The 27,993-nt window shown below is 27.9% G+C and overlaps 2 protein-coding genes across 10 annotated transcripts; one reads left to right on the forward strand and one right to left on the reverse strand.

Moving 5' to 3' along the window:
• The first annotated feature begins 503 nt into the window (after positions 1-503).
• On the forward strand, positions 504-16,687 carry LOC100160081 (battenin). 8 transcript variants are annotated; one of them, XM_029487470.1, is made up of 11 exons: positions 516-612; positions 1,412-1,485; positions 6,337-6,369; positions 9,432-9,660; positions 11,485-11,621; positions 11,719-11,877; positions 13,638-13,784; positions 14,022-14,205; positions 14,284-14,433; positions 14,636-14,776; positions 16,196-16,687. In XM_029487470.1, the coding sequence occupies exons 4-11, from the start codon at positions 9,514-9,516 to the stop codon at positions 16,316-16,318; spliced, it is 1,188 nt and encodes a 395-aa protein (XP_029343330.1). In that variant the 5' UTR covers positions 516-612; positions 1,412-1,485; positions 6,337-6,369; positions 9,432-9,513; the 3' UTR covers positions 16,319-16,687. The 8 variants fall into 8 exon arrangements, with proteins under 8 accessions (XP_008183680.1, XP_029343330.1, XP_003244940.1 ...); XM_029487475.1 differs by lacking the exons at positions 516-612; positions 1,412-1,485; positions 6,337-6,369 and adding exons at positions 7,854-8,116; positions 8,419-8,498; positions 9,205-9,358; XM_008185458.2 differs by lacking the exon at positions 6,337-6,369 and having other exon boundaries at positions 504-612.
• On the reverse strand, positions 16,200-27,836 carry LOC100162204 (Bardet-Biedl syndrome 1 protein). Of its 2 annotated transcripts, none has more exons than XM_016804866.2 (13): positions 27,655-27,836; positions 26,511-26,661; positions 26,293-26,392; positions 21,650-21,927; positions 21,406-21,543; positions 20,822-21,040; positions 19,510-19,762; positions 18,702-18,857; positions 18,515-18,630; positions 17,851-17,982; positions 16,711-16,858; positions 16,441-16,492; positions 16,200-16,339 (listed from the first exon to the last, which is right to left on the reverse strand). In XM_016804866.2, coding segments are annotated over exons 1-13 (1,809 nt in total). In that variant the 5' UTR covers positions 27,720-27,836; the 3' UTR covers positions 16,200-16,338. The 2 variants fall into 2 exon arrangements, with proteins under 2 accessions (XP_016660355.2, XP_029343319.1); XM_029487459.1 differs by lacking the exon at positions 27,655-27,836 and adding an exon at positions 26,763-27,638.
• Positions 27,837-27,993: the final 157 nt, after the last annotated feature.

Consider the following 27,993-nt stretch of genomic DNA (forward strand, 5'->3'; position numbering starts at 1 on the left):
AATTTGTATATACTCCACTGAGTACAATCTTATTATATTAATCAAAAATATTATAATAAAATAGACAATACTATTTATATTAAAGATTGAAGGTAGTAGGTAAGTAAAACTAATAGTCGGATAAATAAAACAAATTAGTGATTATATTTTTATTTTTTGAGGCAAAATATAAAAAATACTTTTTACATATTGTGTCCGAATAGTGCGGGAGGAGGAGACACCATGATAAATTGTTAATTATTTGTTGTTATTTCACGTGCACATATTATAAACTTAATATTTTTTTTAAAAAACCAATATCTAACAAAGTAAACACATTTGGAAGTACAATTATTTTATATATGCCAAAAACATGGTGATTGTAATAATATGTACATTGTTAAAAAAAATATGTTTTTTTAGTTTAATGAAATACGTGTATTTTTTTAAGAGGATAACTTCAATACATATTTTTCAAATATGATTACATTTTTTTTCTAGTTGTTTTGACTTTTGACTAGTTGATTGTTTGTTATTTGAACTATAATAATATTAATCAAAATGTATAACTAAAAAAATATTAAGTATTAGTCAGAAGAAAACTTTTTCCGACAATAGAACTATCATTTCATAGTAGGTATCAAAAGTTATGCCACCAGTTATAAGAACATTGATAGATACATTCAATAATATAAAAATGTTTATCTTAAGAGGACGTTATACCCGCATGTGTTGTCTCCGTCTTACAAGTGTGTAACATAGCAAATTCTACACTCAGCAGAACACGTGTAGTTCCGTTGGTTTAAAAATTAGAGGAATTGACCTCTTATAAAATCTAAAGGTAAGATTATTATCCAGACAATCTCATGGGATTTTTATTATATTTTTATTTTAAAGCTCACTATGAGTATTTTAAAATTGTAAATTGTTTGTACATCTTAAAGTACTCATAACTCACTTAAAAATTAAAATATACTAATAATCTCATGAGGTTGTCTAAATAATAATCTAACCTTTAATTATATAAGAGTTCAATTCACTCTAATTTTTAAACCAACGGAGCTACACGTGTTCTGCTGAGTGTATAATTTGCTATGTTATGCACTTGTAAGACGGAGACAACACATGCGGGTATAACGTCCTCTTAAATATAGCTGAGGAGATTACTATATAATTTAACTTAATATGCTTGCAAATATTTATTTATTTTAACAATAGTTAAATGAGAAATAATTAAAATAAACAAAGACAAATTATATAGGTACTCTAATACATATTAGGTACATTTCAATTCTTTTTTTCAATCGGTATTATGTAGGTTTACAACATTTAACTTTGTTCTTCATTTTTCATGATTTTAATCAAGCTTTTTTTAATACGGCATAACCATTAAAGTATCTTATTATCATAATCTATCTATTTCAATTCTCAGAAAGAAGAAGACTGGGCCCAACTGAGACTCATATGGGGCCCAGGATCTATCCCTGCATCTTTATTTCAATTGAGGTACGTACAAATTTCTTGGTTTTTATGGTACCTAGTTTTTGTCTTCCATCATATTCCATCGCCATCGCTTTATGATGATAGTCATTAAAGATCTTGATTCTCTTATTTTGGTCAGTACATCCACATTTGTGTTCTAATTTTTTATAATTTGTAGTGTTTAATGTTATACATTATTGATTGATCGGCTCAGTAGCAAACCGAATCAAAGTATGTTTTGTCATTTGCATCATTGAAAACAAGATGAGAGAATGACAAAAATCAGTTTCACATATTTCAATGCTTAATCAAAGCAACATTTTTAGAAATTGTTAGAACTATATAATATGTAAGTGTATAATAAATATTATAAGTATAAAATAAAGCTTGTACCTACTTTTTACAACATTTTCAGATTTTATTATCTTAATATTAATCTTAACACTATTTGTTAAAACAACAATTGCCAATTTTTTTATGTAAGACTTCCAAAAGTCAACAAATTTTCATAACCAATCTCTTATTTCATATAATTTCAAAACAATTTTTACGACCAATATCTTATACAAATACTTTTTGTTCAACCAATTTATAAGATACTTATATAATATAGGATAGTGTTTCGATCGATTAGTTTGTTTAATAAATAATATTATATAAAAACTAGATCCATAACTTATGTTTATGTTCAATAGTAAATTGAATAATTATAAATTCATACATTTTCATTTTTTTAGCGGTTATTTTAAAATTGTAATTGTTTCTCTATGGTGATAAACTAAGTGTTAGAAAAACAAACAAAAGGGTATTTTATTAGTTTTTCCCGTGGAGTTAAAAACTATTGAGAAAATCGAAAAATTACCTCTCTAAAGTACCGTCTTGGTCTAATTGGCTAAGAGATAAGATACTATTATGTTAAAATCGAAGCACTCCATTAGTAGACATTTTGTTTATAGGATAAAACCGCTATAGCTTCCTCGCTCAGCTCAGGATCTAAAATGAATGTTTGTTTGACTGTCCGACGTCCGTCCGTCTGTCTTTTGTACATTCCTAAACAGCTGGACCGATTTTTATGAAAAGTTTTGTGTGTTGAGTGGTTCCCGTGATGATTTAGATTCACAATTTGACCCGGTAGGTTTAACCCGGGGATCTGCTCTAACAGATATTTGGAGATCAACGATGGAAATTGTTGTTTATAAATAGTTGATATTGGTTATAGCCTTATAGGAGATATAATTGTACAAATTAGTATTTATTATTTTATTGGTTAATCGGGCAGATCAGGTTCAAGCTTGCGTCAAATCGAATTTTCGCACATTACCTACCAGGGCGGTTGAGTTCCACTTACTGCAGCGAGTTACACCCAAAAGGAATTGAACAATCATAATTTTTTTAAGATATGTCATTTTTATGGGGCAATGAAGTGCTTGGGATCAGCTAGTATAATAAAAAATCACTTTTACAACGTATTTTATACACGCAATGCACTCCTAAACTAGGTACCTACTTAACTAATTTGATAAGATTATGCTCAATGTATGCGATTTGGTCCTACTTAATATATAGGATAGTTGTTATCTCAATAAGTTAGATACTATAAATTTTTTTTATTGGACATATTTTAAGAAAGGATTTTGAGATTTACGATTGATATTTTTGTTCATAATAGATTACTATTGGCTACAGCTTACATTATTATTATATAGTCGACTCTCGGTAATTCGAACCTTGATAACTCGAAATTCTCGATACCTCGAACAAATAAAATTCTCCTTCAAATAAAAATAACACATTAAGATTTTATTAATTCGACATTTTTAATAGGTCGAATTTTTTTTCCCCTTGAGCTTCGAGTTACAGAGAGTCAACTGTAATTAATTGTTTTAATTTTAATATTTTAATGCATTAATTATTGATATAAAAGAAATATTACTATGTATACCTACCTATATTACCTATATAGGTTAGGTACCTATTATAGTTTATAGGCATGATCACTGGCGCCTCAACAACAGCAGGAATATTAAATATTTTAATTTATTTCAGTAATTATTCTAAGTTCAAACCGGTTTTTATGAACAACTATAGTCTATAGGTTCGTTTTTATGTATAATTACTTATATACAATGTCGTTACACGACCGTATAATATGTTTATTAATGTTTCCACTTTATTTTATAACCTACAGCGGCTACCTTATTCATGAATAAATGCATAGGTACAAAACCGCTATAGAAGTAGGTACCTATATTCTGGAGTCTGTGATACCTATGTGATATGACCATTGAGCATAAGCAAATAGCGTTTGATATTTAGGGAGGGGGATAAACCTTAATATGTTGATATTAAATAAGCTTAAGAAAAATTCAGGAAATTTTGGGGAGAAGGGTTAGCCCCCTATTTTCGCCTATAAATATGACCTACCTAACTATATATGTACATATTGCACATGTAGTAACAGTCGCAAAAGAAAAATGTCTTTAAATATTCATTTAAAATTTTAATTTGCATTTTATACATATTTTTTTATATAATAAAGATATATATTATGCTGGTAGGTAGTAGGTACATTTTTAATTAAATAATGATGTATATATTACATATAGTATTATATTATATACTTACATTCATAAGCCTTGTTCATTAGGTACGCGATATCCTCGGTTTGATGAACTTATTTAAAATTTTATTTTAAGTGGTTACCTAATATTTCTTAAATATGTAATATATATTATCCTAGGTAGATATACTGTGTACTACCATTGATTATATAAATTAGTAATATAGGTAGTAGGTACAGTGCCGGATCTAGGAAATTTTATGCCCGGGGCAAATGACGCCGGGCGTCACCACAAAATAAAATGTTTAGTTACAAATCAAAAAATAAAATTTTTATAATACAAATATTTTTATTGGAACCATTGTTTTTAGATATATAATACACAATATGTATGATGTCAATATTATACTTGAACTAACTAAATGCATATTCGGAAGTATTTGAAAAAATTCTTAAGTATAAAAATATTAACATTAGGTATAATGTTCCCCAATAAGATTATTTGGATTATAATAATAAAATTATGTACAGCTGAAAAAAATCAGTATATAAAATGACCATGAATAAATTAACAATGGTAAAATTGACAAGTGATCATGATTATTATTTTCTGGATAATAAATAATAAATATAATAGAATAAAGTATATTAAACCAAATGTATTTATATACTAGGTAATGAGTTTTCAGTAATTTTTTATTTTTTTTAGTCAAAGGTCAATGTTATGCTCAATTACTACCTGAATATTTCAAAAATAAGTAATAACCCTTTTATAATATCAACTATAGAGTTGACAAACAAAGTGCTTTAAATATTCCACCCCTAATTAAATTTATCAAATTTAAATAAAAATGTATACATAATTTAATTTGACATGTGTTGACCTTGGTTACTATTAGTTACTATTTTCGAAAAATAATTGAGGGGTCCCAATTAAAAACGGACTTTCCATTTTTATAATTTTTCAGATCAGCTCTTTTTTTGTTTCTCTAATTTTTAATTGATTTAGATAATATATGATATATTCATAAATAGATGATAGAAAAAATGATAAATCAATTTCTGATGTCGAAAGTCTTCTTTTTAAATTTATGACGCTACCTATATTTTTAAATTTAAAGAATGCGACTTTGGTAAAACTTTCTTTTTGAGTAAAATGCTGGAATAAGTGCCGTTTGAAAAAAAAAACAAATCAATTTTTATCCATCATGATTCCTGGAGAAAATTAAGCGCCACCGGTCATAGGCGCCCAGATAACTACTTGTTTAGTCGTATCAACTACGCGTGTTGACATCGGCGTTCAACGTATTAAATAACGAATGTCTGCGTGTAATCCTTATTATTATTTTTTGAAAACATGTTAGGTAATTTTTACATATTTTATGCTCATATGACTTTATTTTTCTTAAAATACTCTTATGCCAACAGCGCCCGGGCCATGGATTCCTACTTGCCTCTCCCCCACCCTTATTTTTACTGTTTATTCCGTACAAGTATAGATATTATAATAGAAAATTACTAAAATATGGACTTTTTGTGCAGGCACTTGAAATCTTAATATTACGCACAATGTTTACCGAAGTAGTTATAGCCTATAGGTACTTAAAACTTTAAAATTTACTGTTAATGCTTAAACTAATTTCGTACGTACCTATTTATTTGTATAGGATGATAAGTACCTTCTAAAGTAGGTATTTCTATTCAGAATTATTTTTAAATATATATTACAAAAATCAACCTCAAATCTCAATAGTTCAGTTTTAAATATTCATTGATATAAAATAAATAAAGTAAACATATTAGAGTCACCTAACTATAAAAAAACTATTTTTATCATCTAACTTACATAAAAGTTTCCATACATTTCACCATTTCGGTGATGTTTAGGTATCTGGTATATATGTAATATAATTTTGATTTATTTTATTTTTGGAAAACAAAGGTAGATTAATATTTATCATAATCGGCTGACCGTTTTTAACTGCACATCTATTGAAACTGTTACGATGTTCATAAATGTATAATACCGAAGATGACTAATTTTTTGTACATTTTAAACTCGTGGTGAATATAATGATTTAAGATTATAAAATGTTATGTGTTTTTTTCCAATCTGTCTACACCTTTTGGAGCATTAAAAATACTTCAATTGTGTACTTCAGCATCTTTTCTGATTGGAAAGTAAATCTGCTTAGTACTTTAGAGCTGATGAGGGGAGATCAAAACTAAATAATTCACAGTAGTTTATAAAAGCGTTGGGGAGAAAAAAATAGAAATTTTTATCAAATCAATTTTGTTTTTTTTTTTATAGGTAGGTATATGACTCAAAAACGAATTATCGTAGAAAGGTACTTGGAATGTTCATACTATGTTTATACGACCATTTGCTATATAAGACAACATATTTTTAAAAATATTTTAACCATTTTTGAGCTGTCATTATATAGCCATAAGAAATGTTTGATATTTTTAGTTTTTTTTTAGTTAAAACCTTACGGAGCGTGAAAAAAAAAGATTATCGCCCGTCACGACACTATCTTCTATGGTAATAAATAATAATATTTGTATAATAATAATAATAAATTAATTTCAATTTAAAATTTTATTATTTTATTCCAATACAGACCTAATATTTTACCATGTCTACCGGGACCGGTCGATTATATTTTTTCGTACTCTCCATAATGAAGTTTCAACTCAAAAAACTAAAAAAATTAAAATTTCTCATGGCTATAAACAGCTCAAAAATATTTAATATATTTTTTTGAGTGAGTATTTAAGCTTGGGGTTTATAATATAAGTATAAATAATAATGCTTAATAAATCAATAGGTACATTACCTTTTACCTATAATTATTTAAAAAGTTTATTCATTATCACTCATCACCTAATCTATCAATTGGTAAAAAATATGTGGTTTTAAATTTAAATATAAGTTCTTATTGTGTTTCTTTAAACAGGTGTTGGTACAGTCGTACAGAGTTTTTTTGAAATGATAAGAACATTTTAACGTTTCTAAATAACGTTTTGAGCACGAAACAAATTTATCATTGTTGAAATAATTGATTTTTTAGCTTTTTGACTCCATCCATCTGCATTATATAAAAACTATTTATCTTCAATAAGTACCTAGGTATTAAAAATATATACAATCAAAATATTCAATAATTAAAAAATGTAAATGGATAAAGTATTTTATAAGTTTAAAAGTCGTTAGGTCCGATTGTATATTCTATATTCAGATTATAATTTATAGACAGTATATTTTGTATTATTAATTTATTTTTAGTTATCTACTTAGGTACCTACAGTCCTACAACCTACACTAACAATTACATTTTCTAATTAGGCATCTATATCTATATAAATATATAGGTATACTGATTCTTGGACACTTTTATAATATTAGATAGGTACTTATACATTTTTACCACACTAATATTACTATTATAGTCATAATTTTATTATTTAAATATCTACTGTTGTTATAATGAACACAAAGATATTAGCGCATCGCTTGAATGTATATATTAAATATCTATAAGTTTCGTCTTAAAATTAATAACTCGACCTTTACGAAGCGATAAATAATTTTCATCTAATTTTTTTTTTTAAATAATATAATAATATCAAATATTAACACAACAGTTTACAAATTATACTTAATTACAATAATAATAATTATTATTATTATTATATGTAGATTATAATATAGCTACCACGCAGTCACTCAGATAAAATATAATATACTTATGTCCTACATAATATATTATTACTATATTAAGATTATTATATTATTGTTTATTAATTAATGTATGATATTGTTAACCAATAACCAGTGTATAAATGAACATTTCATGATGTGGCGTAAGCGTATTTGTACGCATATGTAATATTGTAACCTATGCATATAGTTATTGATTTCGAGCTTAAATGATTTATCTCAGTTGGATAAAAAAAATTTTTTGGTCCTCTTCAGTCATCGCGCTACGTTTCAATTCAAGTACCTACTTATAATTCGATGTTAATTTGATGACTATACCTACTGCCCTGAATACCAACTACCTACTCTAGTACTCACTACTCTCATTCGACGTAAGTAAATTAACTGTCTTACTATTCACTAACTATCTTCTAGCAAAACATTAAATGACTTTCGAATAAAATGTTAGCACAATTGATTTATAAGTACCTATACATTATAGTACAATTCAGTATGTTTTTTCATTCAGATATTACATTCTTACTACAGCATCGATAGGTGCCTAATTCGATTGTTTATAGTCAAATAATTTAAATATTATTTAAACGTGTTTAATATTTAACTACTAATCGTAAAAGCTAAAAATAAATGTGTGTCCTTAAAAGACAATAATTATGTAATTTTTACAACATAGTAAAATTTAATACACGTCTCGTAAATTTGATGATATCAAGTGGAAACTGGAATGTAGTGTATTGGAACCTATACATACAGGTAGGTACTATTTATTATTTTTATACGAAAAATAAATGACTGACAAAATTTAATTTTTAAAATATTATACCCGACTATTGCTCGTCTTACTTCAATCACGTATTCGGTAATAGGTACCTACCTACCAAGCATATTGTGTTACTGTTTTTAATTTGGAAGTTTCAAGATGTTACGAGTCATCATAATAATATTATTTGAAAAACATAGTTTTAGTTTTTCGCACTTTAAATATCCGTGGTTAAAATTACGAATCAATCTAATCATCTTCGTGGTTTTAAATTCTTAAGTTAATTTTAGAATCAGTGTTTTTACAAACTGTACGTATTTCATCATCAATTCTTTTTCAGAAAGTTGAAATAAATTGTTTGTAAAACTTATAGAACGCCCATTGTGATTAAAATTAATGTTGGTTAGGTTTATCTACGTAACAAGTTGAAAATTATGGTTTCATATTAAAATAACGATTAATTTAATTTCCAGATAAGCTACACAGTTTATAGATTGTTTTAGCAGTTAATATTAATTATATTTAGCTGCGGTCCTGAATGTCGTAGCTATATTGATTTATATTCTATATTAAAATGAATTGGTATCTCATAAGATACTTAAATACTTTGACCTCTGTATGCTCTTAAACCTATAAGTGGTTATAATTTTGAACTCACTACATGTATACCCATTATGTATTCTAAACATTTAAATTTAGTTTGACGCTTTTCAATCGGCCGGTTCGCCTTGTCCTTATTCCATATAACTTACCAAACCTCGTCCATGACCATCTTCGTTTGGGATATTTCGTACGACGTTTACATATCATAACAATAATATTATATTGTACAGACGTACGGTCACATTGTGTTGTAAGCCCAGTAACAATTAACTACTACACCAGTTTGATTATTGGACAATTAAAAGTTTATCCATTTACATCAGTTTTAGACGAACACGAATTGACTTCCACGCCGGCCGATAAATAGATTTCATATCCGTCGGAACACAATATACACAACGCAGGATGGCAGACGGCGAGGTGAAGTCAAATATTTTGACTTTGGCGTCGTTCTGGATCTTGGGCCTTTGCAATAACTTTGGATACGTTGTGATGTTGAGTAGCGCTCATGACATTTTAAAATCCAATTCAGCAGCACTGGGAGGTAACGAAGTAAGTATAAATACATAATGTATAATATTATTACTTCGAAAGTGTAATAAAAATATTATTAGAACATAGTAATTAGTAATTACCACACCTTTTGTTCTGAGGAATAAATATAAATTAATAATTTATAAATCATTATTGATTAAATTAAATTATAATTCTAAATGTACAATGTATATATAGGCATATAGCTATAGACTTAGAGTCATTGTATTATTATATAATATTGTTACCCAATTGAAAAAACTATAGAGATGTAAAAACGAATACACTTTAAATTTAAGTAAGTCCCTACAGATTTTTTACGTAGGATTACCTATGATATTCGTAAAAAAATAAAAATAGTTAAAAAAATATAAATTAATACATTAAAGTTTGTATTGAACTCAATGTTCATCATGATTAAATGTTTTTTCTTCCTAAAAAAATTGTAATAATATCTGGACAAATTAGGTATATATTACAAACATAAAAGGCAAACAAATTTAAATAAAATATTAATATCTATAATATAAAACTATATCTAGCTGATATTGGAAGCTGAGTCGTTTTAAATATATACAAAAACTTCTTGAAAATATGTAGTTAGGTATTTCATTCAATACAGGTAAATTATCTAAAGCTTAAAATATGATTTTTATGACTTCACAGATTATACACTGACTATAATATAGTAGTTATAATGTAGGTATTAATGTCTGATCTTATTGTCTAGTTTATTATATAGTTAGGTAATATTAAAATAGATTATTAAATATTAAGCTACATTGCTATACCTACGTCTATACATACACCTATCACAAGTTTTAATTACCTTTAAGTATTAGAATTACACACGGTGTGACAGTAATAGTTATAATAGGTATATAGTATATACTATAATAGTTACTCTCATTTCATTATCAATAACAACAAGTTTTCAGACTTTTAAAGTTGTTAAATGTTAATTGTACCTATTATGTAAAACTATTGATTTCATAATTAGGTATAGTTATAAAAATACGCTGTAGGATACATGGTTATACTTATATCCTTATCCACTCGTAGTATGATACCTATGGATTAAACATTATTTAGTAATATTAAATTCACAGTTTATACAGTTGACAGTAATCCAGTATTATAACTAGATTGGCTAAATATTAATATAATTATTAATTGTAATATTCTATTAATCTGCAAAGTTAGATTGACAAAACAAAAGTTCAACATAATATTCAACTTTTTAAATATTTCAATACATATAGAATATGTAAAATTGTATGATTTTGTTTAATATATTAATACGCTAATTAAATGTATTATGATATAATTTATTTATATGGGATATCTACGTTTTGGTTCAAATGACTTGTTCGTCATGTTAGTGCGTCCAATGTACTTTTAACGAATGATTTTTTTCTGATTTGTTTTTGACTATCGATTTTATAAAATATATAAAAAAAAACTTTAAGACCAACATTTCAAAAATGCATTTATATTTAAAAGTTGATTAGACGGAAGGTCCGTAAAAATTGATCGGTGTCCGCATTCAATGATCACTGCTCTTTGATGATTGATGATTTGAAAACAATATGTATTTATAATTTATATTTTATTATGTTGATTTATTTTATAAATAATTAGTTATGAAGTAAAAAAATAAACTATTAATTTTTTTTTAATTTAAATTTTTATTATACCTATTATCTTTTTAGATGTGGTTAAAAATATAATTATAGAAATTGTTATACTTTTTGAAGTAATATTTCGATTTTTCTGGATAAAATGACATGAAATATATAATAATATGTAGCATCACTAACTTCATTAAATTTGATTTTAAAGACAGTCAGCATTAGCTCCACTCAAGATGTATTCAAAAGAGAGTGTAATTATTTGTCCACCGGCGTTATACTTTTGGCCGATATTATGCCTGGACTGATAATCAAGATTTTCTCACCATTTTTCGGGTTATATATCAAGTGAGTATTATCTATTTGGACCATACGATTTTTTTTTAAAATTTTTTTTCTATCAACTTATTTTACATATACCTAATTAAAACAATTATTTTTACAGCCGAAGACTATCGTTGTGTATTGCACTGACAACCGCTAGTTTTATAACTGTGGCAAAAGCGGATACTGAACTAGTTGCCGCCTTCGGTGTAGCACTGACATCCATGGCTTCAGGTCTAGGAGAAACAACACTTTTGTCTTACATGGTCAACTATGAACGGTATGAACATAATATAGAGCAAAAAGTTGTTCTAGGTGCCTATAATATATTATAAGTAGGTACAGCGTAGAATAAACCTATCGATAACTACCATGGCTCTATTATCCATGGTATTCGATTGTGGTTTTAATTCTCAATATTTCGAAAGAATAGCTGATTATTTATTCTTGACAATTTTTTTTTTGACAGAATATCGATAACTTTATTAGTTATACTAGCCACTAGGTCCGGATTTGTAGGTCAAACAAAACTGGAAGATTATTATTCGAAAATGCTCTAAAAAACCTTAAAAATATGATATTCCTTGTGACTATCTTAAAAATTATAAAATATGGTTTTTATGAAAAAATAATCAGTGAAAAAAACATGTTTTATAATACTATGCAGTATGCACTATTAATTTTTTTTTATTGATAAAAAGAATGTCAAGAAAATGTTTGATGAAAAACTAATAATAATTGTAAAATAAGAACACAAATTTATCGCAACCTAAAAGAAAAACATATTACATTGACTTTATTTGCATAAAGTGTCTGCAAAGCCACCGGTATATTATAAACAAATATGGAAGTATGGATAAGCCGATGAAACTCAGATATAAACATTAGATTATAATACACAAGTACATTCCTATACTGATTGCATTAATAGTAAAAAAAAAAAATCATAAACTAATAATAATATTATAATCTAATAATCACTTAGTAGTTAGTATGCACACAATATCTACAACATGATTTGTATACACGGTTTACGAAATTGCCTATACCGAACTCCTTAAACCCGAATCCCCTTATACTACAAAAAACTTAATATTTCCTAACCCCTGAAATACTCTAGAATATGCTAGAAAAACTTTCATCTGTGAACTATTTATTTAATTTTCCATTCCTATCATACTATTCAAACTAATATATGAAAACCTAAAAATCTAAACTTTGGATTTTTACACTGATATGTATACACCTAACAATTTTATTAACATAGTTAAATGCATAATACATTAATGGTTAATACATATGTACATACATATTGTATTCTGATATAATTTTCCCGATCTCAAAAATCGTGTTTAGATTAACTCACATTATTGGTCGATCTTGCCTTTGATATGTATCTAACTATCGATATTTTACCACTTAATCTTAACATAGTATAAAACAAAGTCCCGCTGTCTGCCTATATGCTTAGATCATTAAAACCGATTTTTTTTAATTGATAGTGATTTAAGAGGAAGGTTTAGATTCACAATTGGACTCGGTAAGTCCAATCCAAAGAGGTGCTCAAACAGAAAATTTGAGATTTACGATGGAAATTTTTGTTTATAAATGGTTGCTATTGTTTATAGGAGAAATAATTAATAGAAATTGGTATTTATTATTTTATTGGTTGCCACTTGCCATTGGTTATCAGGCAGATCAGATACAAGCATGTATCAAATCGAATTTTATCACATTGCCTACAAAGGTGGCTGAGTGTCTGATTTGTACTTACTGCAATGAGTTGAAATTAGTTGAACAATTTTGAACAATTTTTTTAAGAGTTGTAATTTTTTACGGGCAACAAAGTGTGCGTGATCAGCTAGTATTCTTATAATATCGTGGGAACACATGACGATGAGTATTCGATCATCATTCTTAAGTATAGATTCGGTAGTAAAACGTGTTCTGTGCAAGACAATTTCAACGGAAGGACAGAAACTATGTCATTTTTATAAGACATTTTCGTTGCATTTTTTGATTAAAATATTTATTTTGCAGAACTGTAATTACATCTTGGGCTTCTGGAACGGGTGCTGCTGGTATATTAGGAGCGTTGACTTATGCGGGATTAACAGGCGTTTTCCATTTATCTCCGTCCACGACGATGTACTTAATGCTTTCGGTACCATTTTTAATGGGCGTGTCGTAAGTACCTATTTGTTTAGTTTTATTATGTTTAGTCTATTTGTTTTTCAAAAATACACATCAACAATAATGAACGAATTTAGTTTAAATAATAAATGCATGAAATCATGATGCCGTTTTTAGTATCAGTTTTTGTTCGTTTCGACAACGAAAAAAAAATCGAAATTATACATGTTCATTATTTACTTTTTGATCTTATAAATTGGAAAATTTAAAAATAATAATTGTTTTTTTAAGATTTTGGGTATTATTAGAACACCCGAAAAAAGATGAAATTCCAACGATGCCTAGCATTTCTCCAGATCCAAGTACCAACAATCAGAGTTTCTCGAATAAGTTTTCGTACATACCCAAATTGTTGAAATTTATGATTCCTTTAGGGTTAGTGTACTTCTTCGAGTATTTAATCAATCAGGGATTGGTAAGTTTTCCACATAATAAAAGTTACTTTTGGTTTAAAATTCATGTTGTACATATTAACAGATTTGATTGTTTTCAGTTCGAGTTGGTTTATTTTGAAAAAATATGGCTGACACATTCAGAACAATACAGATGGTACCAAGTCATATACCAGTTGGGCGTTTTCACTTCTAGAACTTCAGTAAGCCTGTTTCCGATCGAAAAAATTTGGATCTTGACAATATTACAGGTATCATTATTTCTTATACATTATGATCGATATAATAACTTAAGTAGGCTAAAAATTCAACAATAACGAAAAAAAATATTTTTAAATTTAAAATTTTATTTGTGCATATTTTAATATTTCTTATTGATTATTATTTAATGTAATTTGAAACTTTAAAGTAATTTCCAAAAATGTGTGATTGTAATTATTTTTTCAATTTCAGGGTCTCAACGTCGTATACTTTTTAATCGAAACGCTGTATTCTTTCACGCCAAATATATACATAATATTTGCGTTAATAGGATACGAAGGTTTATTAGGTGGAGGATCATATGCTAATACGTATCATAATATCATGAAAAAAGTATGAAACCACTTTATTTACATTATAATTTATATCCAACACATAGTTTATAATATTATATAATTACTATATTATACAGGATAATTGACCAAACATGACCACACCCTTTATATATTGATTTTACAATGATGTATGTGTTTTTTCGCATTTGAGACTTTGAGAGGTAAAATAAGATAAACAAAAAAAAAAAATTGAGGAAAAACTAGATTTTTAAGCGAAACAAGTTTTTACAAAATCAGTTTTGTTTTTTGGACATAACTCCAAAGAAATAATCGCAGATACCTTAAATTTTTACCATATGTTAACATTACAATTTTATATATTTATGTTAAAATGTAAAAAATATTTTTGACACTTTAACGTATTTATAAATGCATAAGAAAGTTTTTTTTTAAACTATTGTCTATACTAAATTTTTTTGCTAATTCAAAAAACCTTGAAAATTTAATGTAAGGTTCCTCATAAGATTTTATAATAGTAATTCAAACATATTATTAAAGATACATAGAGACATTCATTAAAATTACAAAAATGCAAATTATTTTGTAGTTAAATATTATTGATATGTTTAATTTGTGTCAGGGGCTGGTACCGGAACCTTTAAAATATTAAGAACCGGAACTGGAACCGAAACCTTTATTTTAATAAATAATGTACCAAAACCGAACTTGAATTTTCAAATTAAATTGGTTCAAAAATAAAATTATTTTATTCATCATAATTTATTAGTAGGTATTACTGTTTTGTGTATCAAGTATGTATAACCATATGAGTTTTCTGATATTTCTCATACTATTAATTAAACCAGCATTCTGAATAGGTATTTCAAATTATTATATTTTTCGGTACCTAAATTATCTGGAACCGGTAACGTAATTATTTTGAACCGTACCTACCTTTATTTTTTATGATAAAAAAACCAGAACTGAACCGGAACAGTTGTTTTAATTTAAGAAAACCAGTACTGGAACCGCTACCGATAAATTTGAAAGATTCCAGTCCCTGATTTGTATACCTAGCTAAGATTTAAAATGTAAAACAAATTTTCTCAAAAGTATTTCATACTGTAACCAAAAAATTTAAATATAATATAAACCTATATTACTTTGTTACATAAAGTATAATAAGTTAGAAACTACTCGTTAAATGAATCAAAATATTCAAAAGAATCATCTGATTAACAATTTACAGTATAAAAGGGTGGTTCTCATTTGGAAAAAAGTTTGTATTACTAGAGAAGATTTTAAATGTTATAAAAAAATTTTATATTTGAGTGTACTTACTTAAAAATTCAAAATATCAGAATTTAAACAAATGCATTATTAAAGGGTAAAATAGGTGAACATGCTTGAAGAATCATTATCCTGTATAAATAAAATATACCTACGAAAACAAACTCCGTCTTATTATTGTTTGCAGGTTCCGAAGGAGCGCCAGGAATATGCAATGGCCATGACGTCACTTGCTGACGCGATCGGTATTTCTTTATCTGGACTATTGGCCATTCCATTACACAATCAAATTTGTAAAATACCAAAATGAGACTCTTGAATTGACACTGATCTATAAAAAAATAAGTGTTTTTCGTACTAGAAGAATCATTAATTTTAGAATGTTAAGTACTTATGTTAATTTTAAACAAAAATTATGTTGATGTTACTCACTATGACATAATATCGTTTAACTCCTCACTAAGATTACTGGTTTGAATATTATCTGTAAGCAAACACGTATATTATAATAATATTGTAATTTGTGAACGAATTATATAGGATATTTGTACCTAAGTAGGTAGGTATATACGCCTAGTGCCTACCCATGAGAATGTCTTAAGTGTAATAATAAATGATATTGTAAGAGTTTTATAAAAATGGAAACGTTTTGATAATAATAAATAATAATTTTTTGTAATCAAAAGTTTTTTTTTAACTCACAAACTGGCATATTGACTTTTGCTCTATACATCACGTTAGTTCCTCGGTTGACTATGATGTCTATTGCTCGGTCGTCGGAACCGCCGTACGTGCAACAAGTAACAAACGTCTCGCAATAGATTTCCGTCCCCGGAACAATAATCGGCACCTGTTGTGAATAATTAACAGATAATTTATACATATTCGTGTACTAGTATAGTTAGCTATATTCTGCAAACATTTTTTACTTCGCTCATCTAATCTATATGTAACTATTATTTGCAATGTAGTCGAATAAAATCGCATGGCTAACTTCACGGATGTCAATAATGTAAAATTAAATTACAACAAGCCCAGATTAAGTCCTTTAAAGGACTAAAACTAACATAGGTGCCCCCATCAGTAAACAAAAAAAATCTGTCCAATTTTCATAAAAAATTCAACATTGTATAGTATGCCATTGAAGTGTCTATAACTACACATAACTTTATAATGACTTAACGTTAGGGAATACTTAATAAACAATATTACCATAATTAAGTTTAGAGCAAAACAATAAAATATTACCTATATAAAAAAAATATGAACGATATAATATTGATATTAATTTAGACTGATGACCGAACGTTCAGATTGAATCCCCCTAACCCGGACTTGTGTGACACAAGAAACTATGATATTTTATTTTAATGTTAAAAGACGTCTAATCCGCATGTGTTAATACTTGATTGTGTTTTATACTAACGTAATACGTACGAAAATATATACGTTCAGCTGTTGCCTGTTATAATTTTGTGTGGTTAGCTTTAATATTAAAATAAATTGAACTAATCTTATAGGTCTATGGAATTGACCCACAAACAGCGTTTGAGGTAAGAACATATAATCTGTATTCTTCTGTTGGTTTTTTACTCTACATAGGTAATCAACCTATGTACTCATAACTCGCTTAAAAATTAAAATATCCGAAAAATCAAATGAGAGAATAAACAGATAATGTTCTTATCATTGAGTTTGATTATAGATCAATTCACTGCACTATTTAACATACGATTGGAAATGTTGTGGAATGTAAATTTTGATATGTTATGCGTGAGCAATACCAAAACAAGTCAAAATATACTGGTATGACGTCTTCGGTCTTCTTAAATTTAAGCTTACCCTGCAACGTGGTGATTCTATACTATGATACTCGGCGTTGTATAAAAACGCAACGTTGATGCCCATCAAAGGGTCTTTACCCAAATTTTTCAAAAAAAAACGGATTTTGAAACGTGGACCCAGACCTAAAAGCTAAAACATACATTTCATGTGACATGGCGTATTTATGCCGAAATACGACTACCTACCTATTAAAATATATAATAGGTAGGTACTACATTATAATGTCACATTGCTACCAGTGGCGTATCCGCAGGATTTGATAAAAGGGACTGAACTAATTAATCTCTATGTTTGGTAAAAATCCTATTATATCTATGTCTCATTGTCACATTTACACGTAATGTAGGTAATCAATATTTTTTCGGAATATGTGTAATATACAAGGTGACTCTTTTAGCATTCTGGCCTAATTTATTATGCTTAAATTATGCATAGGTATATTCAAACTCTGATTTTTAGAATTAATACACTTGTATTTTCGAATACTTGAGATTTTTTTGTATCACTGTAAATTTCTGTTTTTCAAACAGGAACCCTCTCCCCTTTTTAATTTTAATTATTTGGCAAATATTTTTTTTGAGAATTTTTATAAAAATGTAGCCCCTTTAGGCTCCCTCCGGCGAACACCACTGATCGCCAGGAACTGTTTAACATTTTATACTTGAGCAGACGTGTGTAAAAATTGGCTTGTAACTTTTTGTTTGATCGAATTCAACCGTTCGTTTGACACTACTATTTGCAGTAGTTGCCATGTTTGCTGAGTTCGTACGTGCATTTCTATAAAAACAAAAACAAAAACGCTAAGAGATTCATTCGAATTTCGAATAGATATTTTGTTTATTATTTACCCTTACAGTGTTCTCTCTCTCGTAAAGTCTGTTCTATGAACACATTACTTCTCTTGGGTATGCTCAAGTTACCTTGGACGTGCGCCGTCAACGTCGGGCGAACACACAAGTCGAACGTCGCTGTTCGTTTCAAGAGTTTTATGTCTACTTTTCCGTCTAATAATATTTTTTTAATCATTTAAGTCAGTCATTATCATATTATTCCTAGTTATAATACGTATGTCGTATATCTATCGATTAGCTGTGGTGTGTGGCTATAATCCATACCATAAAGGTTTAATTATTATTTATTAACTATATAATTTATCGTCAGCACTGCGAGTTAAATGTAATAAAACTATAAAATGTATTCTCGCGCAATATTTGTACTCAAAAAAAGAAAAATGTGAACTGAGAATTCCAGAAATAGTATGCAAAACAAATTCAAAATTATTTTTATGACATTAAAGATATTATTTCTTGCCAATAAACAATGTATACTTGAAATATTAAAAACGTATTTAAACAAGTCTAACCTATTATGAAAAATAAATGAACTTAAAAAATGAATGTTTAAAATTTGATTTTCAAATATTTTACTCGTTGGTATAATAAGCACCAAATCCATAGATTTATAAACACAAATATTTTAATACAAAATCATTAAAGCATAAAAAAATGAAAACTAAAATGGTTATGTCTTGAAAAAAATAATGTATCTATATTTTATGATTTATATTCACACTTATTTTGATATATTTTCACAATATGTTCACAATTGTGCAAATTATTAAATCCACAGCCCTGTTTATCGCTAATAAGTACTCACTGGTATTAATCATGATCAGAGCGTTTTCCTCTTGTCCAAATCTCCCAAATGTGATGCAAGTCACTGTATCTGGCATGGAAATCTTGTGGATCACCGTCGAACCGCAATACATGAGAACTAACCCCCTGGAGTGTCCATCAGCGTTGATCACGTTGCACGACACGACTGTCATTTCGAGTGACATACTTTGCACATACATGTTCACCATGGACGTAGGGTCTCCAGGTAACTTAACGTTCCATAAAGATACACACTGTAATTAGATAAACAGAGTTGTGAATGAAAAAAATTCGTCATGTAGGTGCAGAGACTGAAAGTGCTGAATGAGCTCAACGTGTCTGTCAGCCTGTCTATATATATGTCTGTATATATTTTCATGAAATTATTGATATTAAAGTAATTTATTTCACTACACAGTAGATTGAATTAATTTTTACCGAAAGCATTGCATTTTGGAAATGGCATTGTGCATATAAAATATACAGATATACCTACTTTAAAAGTTTAAAGTTTTCACGAATAATATTTTTAAATAATTTACTACAAAATAACAAAAATTGTTATTGGTTGAAGAATTTATTTAGACATTGTAAGTATATATTTTTGATATTTTTTAATTGGTATAAACAAGGTATGAGGAATCTTATATTACATTTTCAACGTTTTCGACCAAGCAAAAAAAATTAAATTTATAGGCATTTATAGAAAAAAATAAAAATCAGCAAAAAAAAATTGCTCAAAATGAGTCAAAATAATTAAAACGTTTACTGAAAATTTAAAGTATCGACGGTTATTTGTTTTTGAATTAGGTACTAGGTACAAAAAACAAAATCGATTTTGTCAAAAAGTGATTTTACGTTAAAAATTAATATTATTAAAAATTATTTTTGTTTTTCCCGACATTATGAAAACTACTGGGAATTTTCCATTTTGACCTTAAATGTACCAACTATATCAAATTTTCTTCTATAAACACCTCCAAATTTGAAAATCTAAGTATTTTTTCGACTAAATTTCGTGTTTACAGACTACGGATTTCTACTAAAACAAAAACACACACACATTATTGTAAAACCTATCTAAAATAATAATAAATTAATTAATAATAAAATAATGTAATAATACATGTTAATGTAATCAATATTAATTTCCTCTAATACATGTTTTAGATTTGTGCCTGTGTACACAGAATTTTAGTTTTTACTAATTTTTTTTTTTTGTTCATGAATGTATATATGAAAGTATAACTATTAACTATCAACTGTATAAGCTAGATAACAACAACGATGACTTGTACCAAATATATTCTCACCTTTAGAGTATAACACTGTAAAAGTCCGTCTATAGTGCAACAAATGAACTTGTCGATTCGGAGTATTACAGCCACAATCGCATGTGTCGTTTCGACTTTGAAACCGCTCGTCGACGATTTAGAAAAAATGTAAAGTCGACCCGTTCTTGTGGCTACAAGGATCTTATAGTCGACGTCGTACAGCCCAGTAGCAGACATATACGCTGTTTCGCCCTGCAACTGTATATACAGGTGCATGGAATATCAATTTCTGATCATTATATATTTATATTATTACTATATTATTTAAATTCAAAATTTTACGAAAAATATTACAACATATTTTTCGTAAAATTTTGATTGTACACTATATATGGCTATATAGTACTATATTTTATATTTGTTTATTTTTTCACGGATGAAGTCGGGTTATACAGCTAGTTATAATATTATATAACCTGGATTTCGTCATAGTATGTATAATCAATTCAATTACCTATACCTAACTAAATACTAACTCAGGGAAACTGCAAGGGAAAATATGTTATTATATAACACAATTCTAAAATACATTTTGATAATAATATATTTTTTAAATAATATACCTCGTATTTATCGGGTAAAATTTTAAACGATTCAGTATCGAGTATGCTGATCATGTCGGTGGTTGCTATTACCAGACAACTGACGCCATGTACATCGCTCATATTCCTTTTCAACTCCGTAACACATGTTATGGTGTGCTAAACATTATACATTAAGAGTATTATTTATCAACAACGAGCATCGGTGAATAAGTTAATTTAGCTACCTAATCATAAATCAATAATATAATAGGTAGGTACTTGCTTGTTTGACTAGATTAGTTTTCCTGCACTTCTCAAAATATTCGTTGACATGACACTCGTTTAAGCATAACATTTGCTGTGACGTTGTCGATAGACTCACGAATCCTATGGTCGACGACAACACTTGCAAACGTTTTAGCAGATCGAACGCATCTTCACTCTCTTGCCATAATTTACATTCTTCGGTATCTCTTATTGTCGTCGATTGAATTGAATATTTATGATAGGGCTTACAATTTCGGTAAAAATATATCTCATTTTTTATCACTACAGCTACACCTGCAGCAGTAAACATTTCATTCATATATAAAATACTACATATTAAATATTTAAATAACATTAGGTATATTATTATAGCCTCACGACTCACGGTTCACAAAGTAGCTAGGTAGGTATACAATAACTTTCCTAGTTATTTTATCATAAATAAACTTAGCTTTTTAGATTTACTTTGCGATTTTCACGTTAAAATTTAGTTAAATTACATTATATTTATTTTATTCTAAAATGGTACTAAAATCAGAATACTGAATAAGTGGAATAACCTAGGTACTACAAGAGGTGGCTGTAAAACTATAATTAATTTTCATGTGAAGAGGGTCTTTAATCTGCATTAGAAAACATAACATCACGTACCTATATTGTATAGGTAATTTTTTTGATATTATTTTGAGAGGTTTGCGTTTGGGCGAGCTTAAATAAAAATCACAGTGCGTCTGAGAAAATGATTTTAAGATATTATTATGTGCTAGGCGATATTGTTTTAGTAATATGTTTAATGCAATTGGGCAATATTTTGTCAACGAATTTTTCCTCTTTACAAATATAGTGTTAGGACTATCCGTTATTTCTTCTGGTATGATTAAAAATACAGTAAGGTTCCTCATAAGATTTTGTTTTATAGCAATTTAAGATACATAGGCACGGTATATTTTACATTTTGCATTTGAAGTAAAATAATTATGCACAAAAAAATAATATATAAAATTTTAAATTTTCGTAGCTAAGACTTGAAATTAAATATTTATAGGTAAACACAAAATAACAATTTCAGTTATTTTGTTGTAATTTAAAATTATTGTTTGTGGGGATTTGAAACTTATTCAGATATTATAAAAACTTTATATATACAAATATACAATGACATTTTCAAAACATTTAAATTCATTTTTTGCTATTTCCTATGCTTTATATAATATATCAATAATATATTATATCACAAACGTATTCACATCTTTCCGTGGTAAGTCGGTATTGATTCAAATGTTAATAACAATATTATATAATAAATATATGATATAAATCATAAATGTATACTAATATAGACTATAGCAATATACTATTATAATAATAAAGTAAATGCAATGTTTACGGAAAATAATAATTCAACGTATATACCATATTTCTAATAGTAAAATAAATTACTACAGTAGCAATTTAAATTTTAAATATATCACAAATAAAAATATCAAAAATATTCTTGGTTATATTATAAAATGTTATATAGGCTGTTGGGCTGACAGATTGACAGCTGTCTTTGCTCGGAATAGTTTTTCGTATGCAATAGTTTATAATTGAATGTTCAAATTTAACACATATATTGCAGTGACTTACTCGATGAAGGTACGGGAAGTCGCTCTCCTGTACAGACGGTTATACAGATTACAGACAGTTGTAGGTTTCGAGTGAACCTGATGTACCTAATGGATATTATTATTTATTTTTTATTTGATGATCCAAATCCTACACGCAGGGCCTCACAAAATTCCGGGACAGCGCTGTACTGCTCAATAATATTCTTATGAAATCATCCTAATATTGATAATATTATATTATAATATAACCTACAGGCTACAATAGTAACGATTAGCGTAGCCTAGTAGGTAGATACAATAATATTATACAAACAATTATATTTATTTGACGTGTTGTATAATATAATCGTATATTATGTATTTGTATAAGATATGAAAAATAATATTAATAATAATTATATTATAAGAATGTTGATTTAATATGACGATTTAATACGAAGTCCAACTAGTATTTTAACTAGTATTATAAGTATAGTTAGGTAATCATTTTTATGTTTATAATATTGATAATAAGCGTAATTTTAATAATAAAAGTCAGTCACGGTTTGGCTAAGCTGGACTTTGTAGAATCGATTATGAGAAAAAAAGATTAATTAATAAAATAATATATATATAAATTAATTTTTTAACGCCAAAGAATAGTACATATGTAACAGGAACGTATGCTGCGATCGTGGTGGCTGTTGAACGAACGGCTACTGCCGCCGCCGCCGCCGATGCATGCCGCGTGTCGACGATATCAAAACTGAGAACGAGTAGCAGTAGCGACTACCTCATGCGACCCTGGTACCGCCGACTCCCGTTTGTCCAATAGTGATCTCCTTTATCGAAATGTAAACGAGCAGTACAACTACCAAAGCAGTACTACCAAAAGCGGCACTCGAACATTATTGACATCAATAAAAATTCAAAACCCGTTAATAAATATCAAAACGGTTTTGATATTTTCAATATATTAACTTAAAAACAAACTTAACACGGTCAATAATGTTGATATCGAATATTGATCGTCTACGTAGTAGTGTAGTACGTCCATAATCCATTGAAATTTGAATTCCAATGGACTCCACGAATGCCACGACGTGTTTCATACTATATTCTCGACATCAGTCTACTGCATTCCACGCTCTCTCGATTTTAAATTCCCGCCAAATTCATTGTTACATTGTTATTATCACTGTACATTTTTCTATTTAAATCTAATATTTGAAAATGTAATACAAGATTCCTTATAAGTTTGTCTACCTTTATCCAAAAAAAAAAAATGTCTACTAGAAAATCAAATTAAATTTTTATGAGCGTTTCAAGTTGATATTTTGTTATTTTGTTGTAATTCAAAAACAAATGACTGTAAATACATAAAAATTTCACCGAATGTTTATATTTTCATTTTCTATACACCATAACATTTTGAAAATATTTTGACTCCTTTTGAGCTGTTTACGGACATTGTCAGTTTTTAATTTTTTTAGTTTTTTTGTCTATAATTGTCAATAACATTTTATTTGTTGGGTAAAAATAAGTGAAAATTTAAAACACGGATCCTGATATATTGTTACTATAGCAATTGAAAAATATTAAAAATAAATATGCAAAATTTTATTTTATAAGCATTTAAAGTTCAAATGTTGACAAAATTCAACAAATAAATAATCTCATAATAATATTGTAGTTAAAAATTTATAAAATGTTCAACTTTTATATCTAAGGATTGAAAATTTAAACAAGGTTCCACGTAAATAGGTTATATATAATTATATAAATTACTTAATTCACAATAATATCATCAAATATACTTAGTAATATCATAGGCTGACTGACAGTCTTCGCTCAGAATCGTTTTTCTTATACAATGATTTTATAATATGATTCAATTCAAATTTAACACCATCCATTACAGTGATCCACGTTTAACCTATACTGTACAGCACTACAGCAGAACGACACCGACTAACCTTTTTTTTATCATATTTTTGAAAACAGTTAAAAAAATAATATTATAATTGTATTTACTAAGTTAAAGAATATTATGTTTTTGCTTTTCTAAGAATAATAATCATGTTAGAAAGACACGAATTGCATAATTTAATCTATCTCTCGAATTTTGTTTATGACAATCTATTTCATAGCTATACCTATTTTGGAAGAAAACTACGGAGATACTAAGGGTGACTTTTGGGACATACTGTATAACAGAAATGAGTGTTTTTTTACTCAATAGACGCAAACAATTCGTAGCTTAAATATTATATAACCACCAATTAAGCAATTTACCAGAAATCACAATGTTAAAATATTAATTAATATTATTTAGATTAAATTATATAACTACCTACTGGATAGGATATGATATTGGTAATATATGTATATGTAGATTATTACTTTTAATTTAAATTAAAAACATTGCTGAACGAGTCTTGCCTCAAAATTGCACAAAACCAATACAAGTTGGTGCACATAAATGTATGTTAATGTCACTGGATATGATAATAATGAATCAGAATTTAATGGATTTTTAACATTTATTTGCAAATAAGGTAAGTTAACTTCAAATTTACTAAATAGTAAATTAATAATCTTACCAAAAAACTACGCAATGGGTACTAGGTAGCAATAGGTACCTACTGAATACTGATGTATACCCAAACCCAGCCACCTAAGAACCTACCTAATATATTATAATACATTTATAATCTATAACTTAAGGAATCTATTCGTTTAATTTTCAAAAAATAAATGAATTCATAGCAGCCGAATAGTTTTTGTATAATATGTAATATGTTAAATTAAAGTATTTTACGTTTAATATATAGGTATGCCTATAATTAATACCCATAAAGGTAAAACATGTGAGTAAAATTACATTACAATATTATATAACATGTACTTGGTTTATTAATTATTATTAAATTTTATATTACAAATTTTCAAATACTATTTTCTGTTAGGTAGGTACTATTATATATAACTTATGAGAAACCTTTAGTTAATTGAATACCATATTACCATATAGGTATATGCCTCTGATTCTTAAATATTTGTGACTTACATGGTATGTGTTGTTCGCTGTTATCCGTGTATACGGTTGTTATAGCCGACGGTTTTTCGTTCAAATATATCACGTGCGTTTGTTTCAACCCCTTGAATATCTAAAAAAAATTCAAAACAAAAAAAATTTAGAACACAAATGTGTATGAACCTATAGGTATTTATAGTAAATATTTTATTTGTTGTACATGTTATATAATATTGTGAAATTTATAATACTTTTAACTGCGGGCTGGACGTTCCCGAACCGAAATCTACGACCACGAATTTATTATCGTTGTCGCCGTGGACATCGGACAACATCATACAGCAGTTGTACGTTTGCAGATTGATCGGTGGGTTGATGTCTACGTCTATCCACGTAGAATTCCTGTAAAAAGATCGTACATTTAATTTCAATACTAATAATTGCTATATAGAATAGTGATCAATAAATAATATTATATTATGGAGAATAGTCGACTCGTTTACATTTTAAATTATTTTTCACACAAAAACAACAGTCATAACAAACGTAACGTAATTATAAACGACACTCGAACATGTATTAATTTGTGCACTTATTATGCGGCAGTGTTTTTATACACTCATCGTATTTGTGACAAAATTGTATTGTATACAGTGGTATCCTTTTGTTTCAGAACTTTTCGGTGTGTTGTACAGTCGGTCGCTTAGCAACTATCTATCCGTCCTCGTGCCGTTTACCTTCTATGAATTGAAACTTACTGTTGTATAGGTTAGACGGATAATTTCATACACAAATATTATTAATTCTCTTATTTTGAATGACGAACAATGAACTGCGATCTAAAACATGTACTGTGTACTGACAATTTGAATGGTACGCTGATGGCCCGCTTGAGATTGTTAAATGAAAATTATCAATTGGCTTTTAAAAATTAAAAGTTCATAGACAGGACTTATTGCTTAACAACTTCATAAACAAAGCTACGGAACTACGCATACCTCCACAAATACGTGGAGGTTAAAAACATATTCATGAACATCTTTACTTTAAAAAAAAGCTGAAGCCCTCAAGTGTGCTATACACCTATACTAAAATGTGTGTGAAAAAATTGATCCTCAGTCCTCACACACGTGCAGCCGTGCAAGTATATAATATAGGTACCTCTTACATTAGTGAGCGAATACCGCACAAATAATGCACGTAAAGTTTTAATCAAAATTTAAGTGATTTTTTTTATACACTTCATCGGTATTTTTGTTTCTTGTGTAGGTATTGATACATATTTGATATTTTAAATAACCCAAAAATGTTCACACCGACACTTCGACAAATGATTACAATGACAAATGATTGGTAGGCATATAATTATTATATTTAGTTAACCGTTACACTCACCACTCGGATGACGAATTATAAGCCTGTAGAACGTATAGGTAGACCTGGTCGATAACGGCTGACATAATATATCTAAGTACGCCTTATAATAATCTCTATGACTATATGCGCACACGGACGAAAAACAAACATCCGTCGGCGTGAAAAATAGTATCATATCTCGCGGTCTACCTATATACATGTGCCGCGGGCTCTATACGGCGTGTATAATATTATTATCTTGTAATAAGGTAATAGCGTATAAGAAAACAAATAATAGTGTATGCTTACCACTCTCTAAAATCGTATTATCTCTGCAGCTGGGTGGTATAATGTCGACATGTCGTTTTAATATTACCA

This window comes from Acyrthosiphon pisum, chromosome X (genome assembly GCF_005508785.2).
Source record: "Acyrthosiphon pisum isolate AL4f chromosome X, pea_aphid_22Mar2018_4r6ur, whole genome shotgun sequence".
In the NCBI taxonomy this organism is placed as follows: Eukaryota; Metazoa; Arthropoda; class Insecta; order Hemiptera; family Aphididae; genus Acyrthosiphon; species Acyrthosiphon pisum.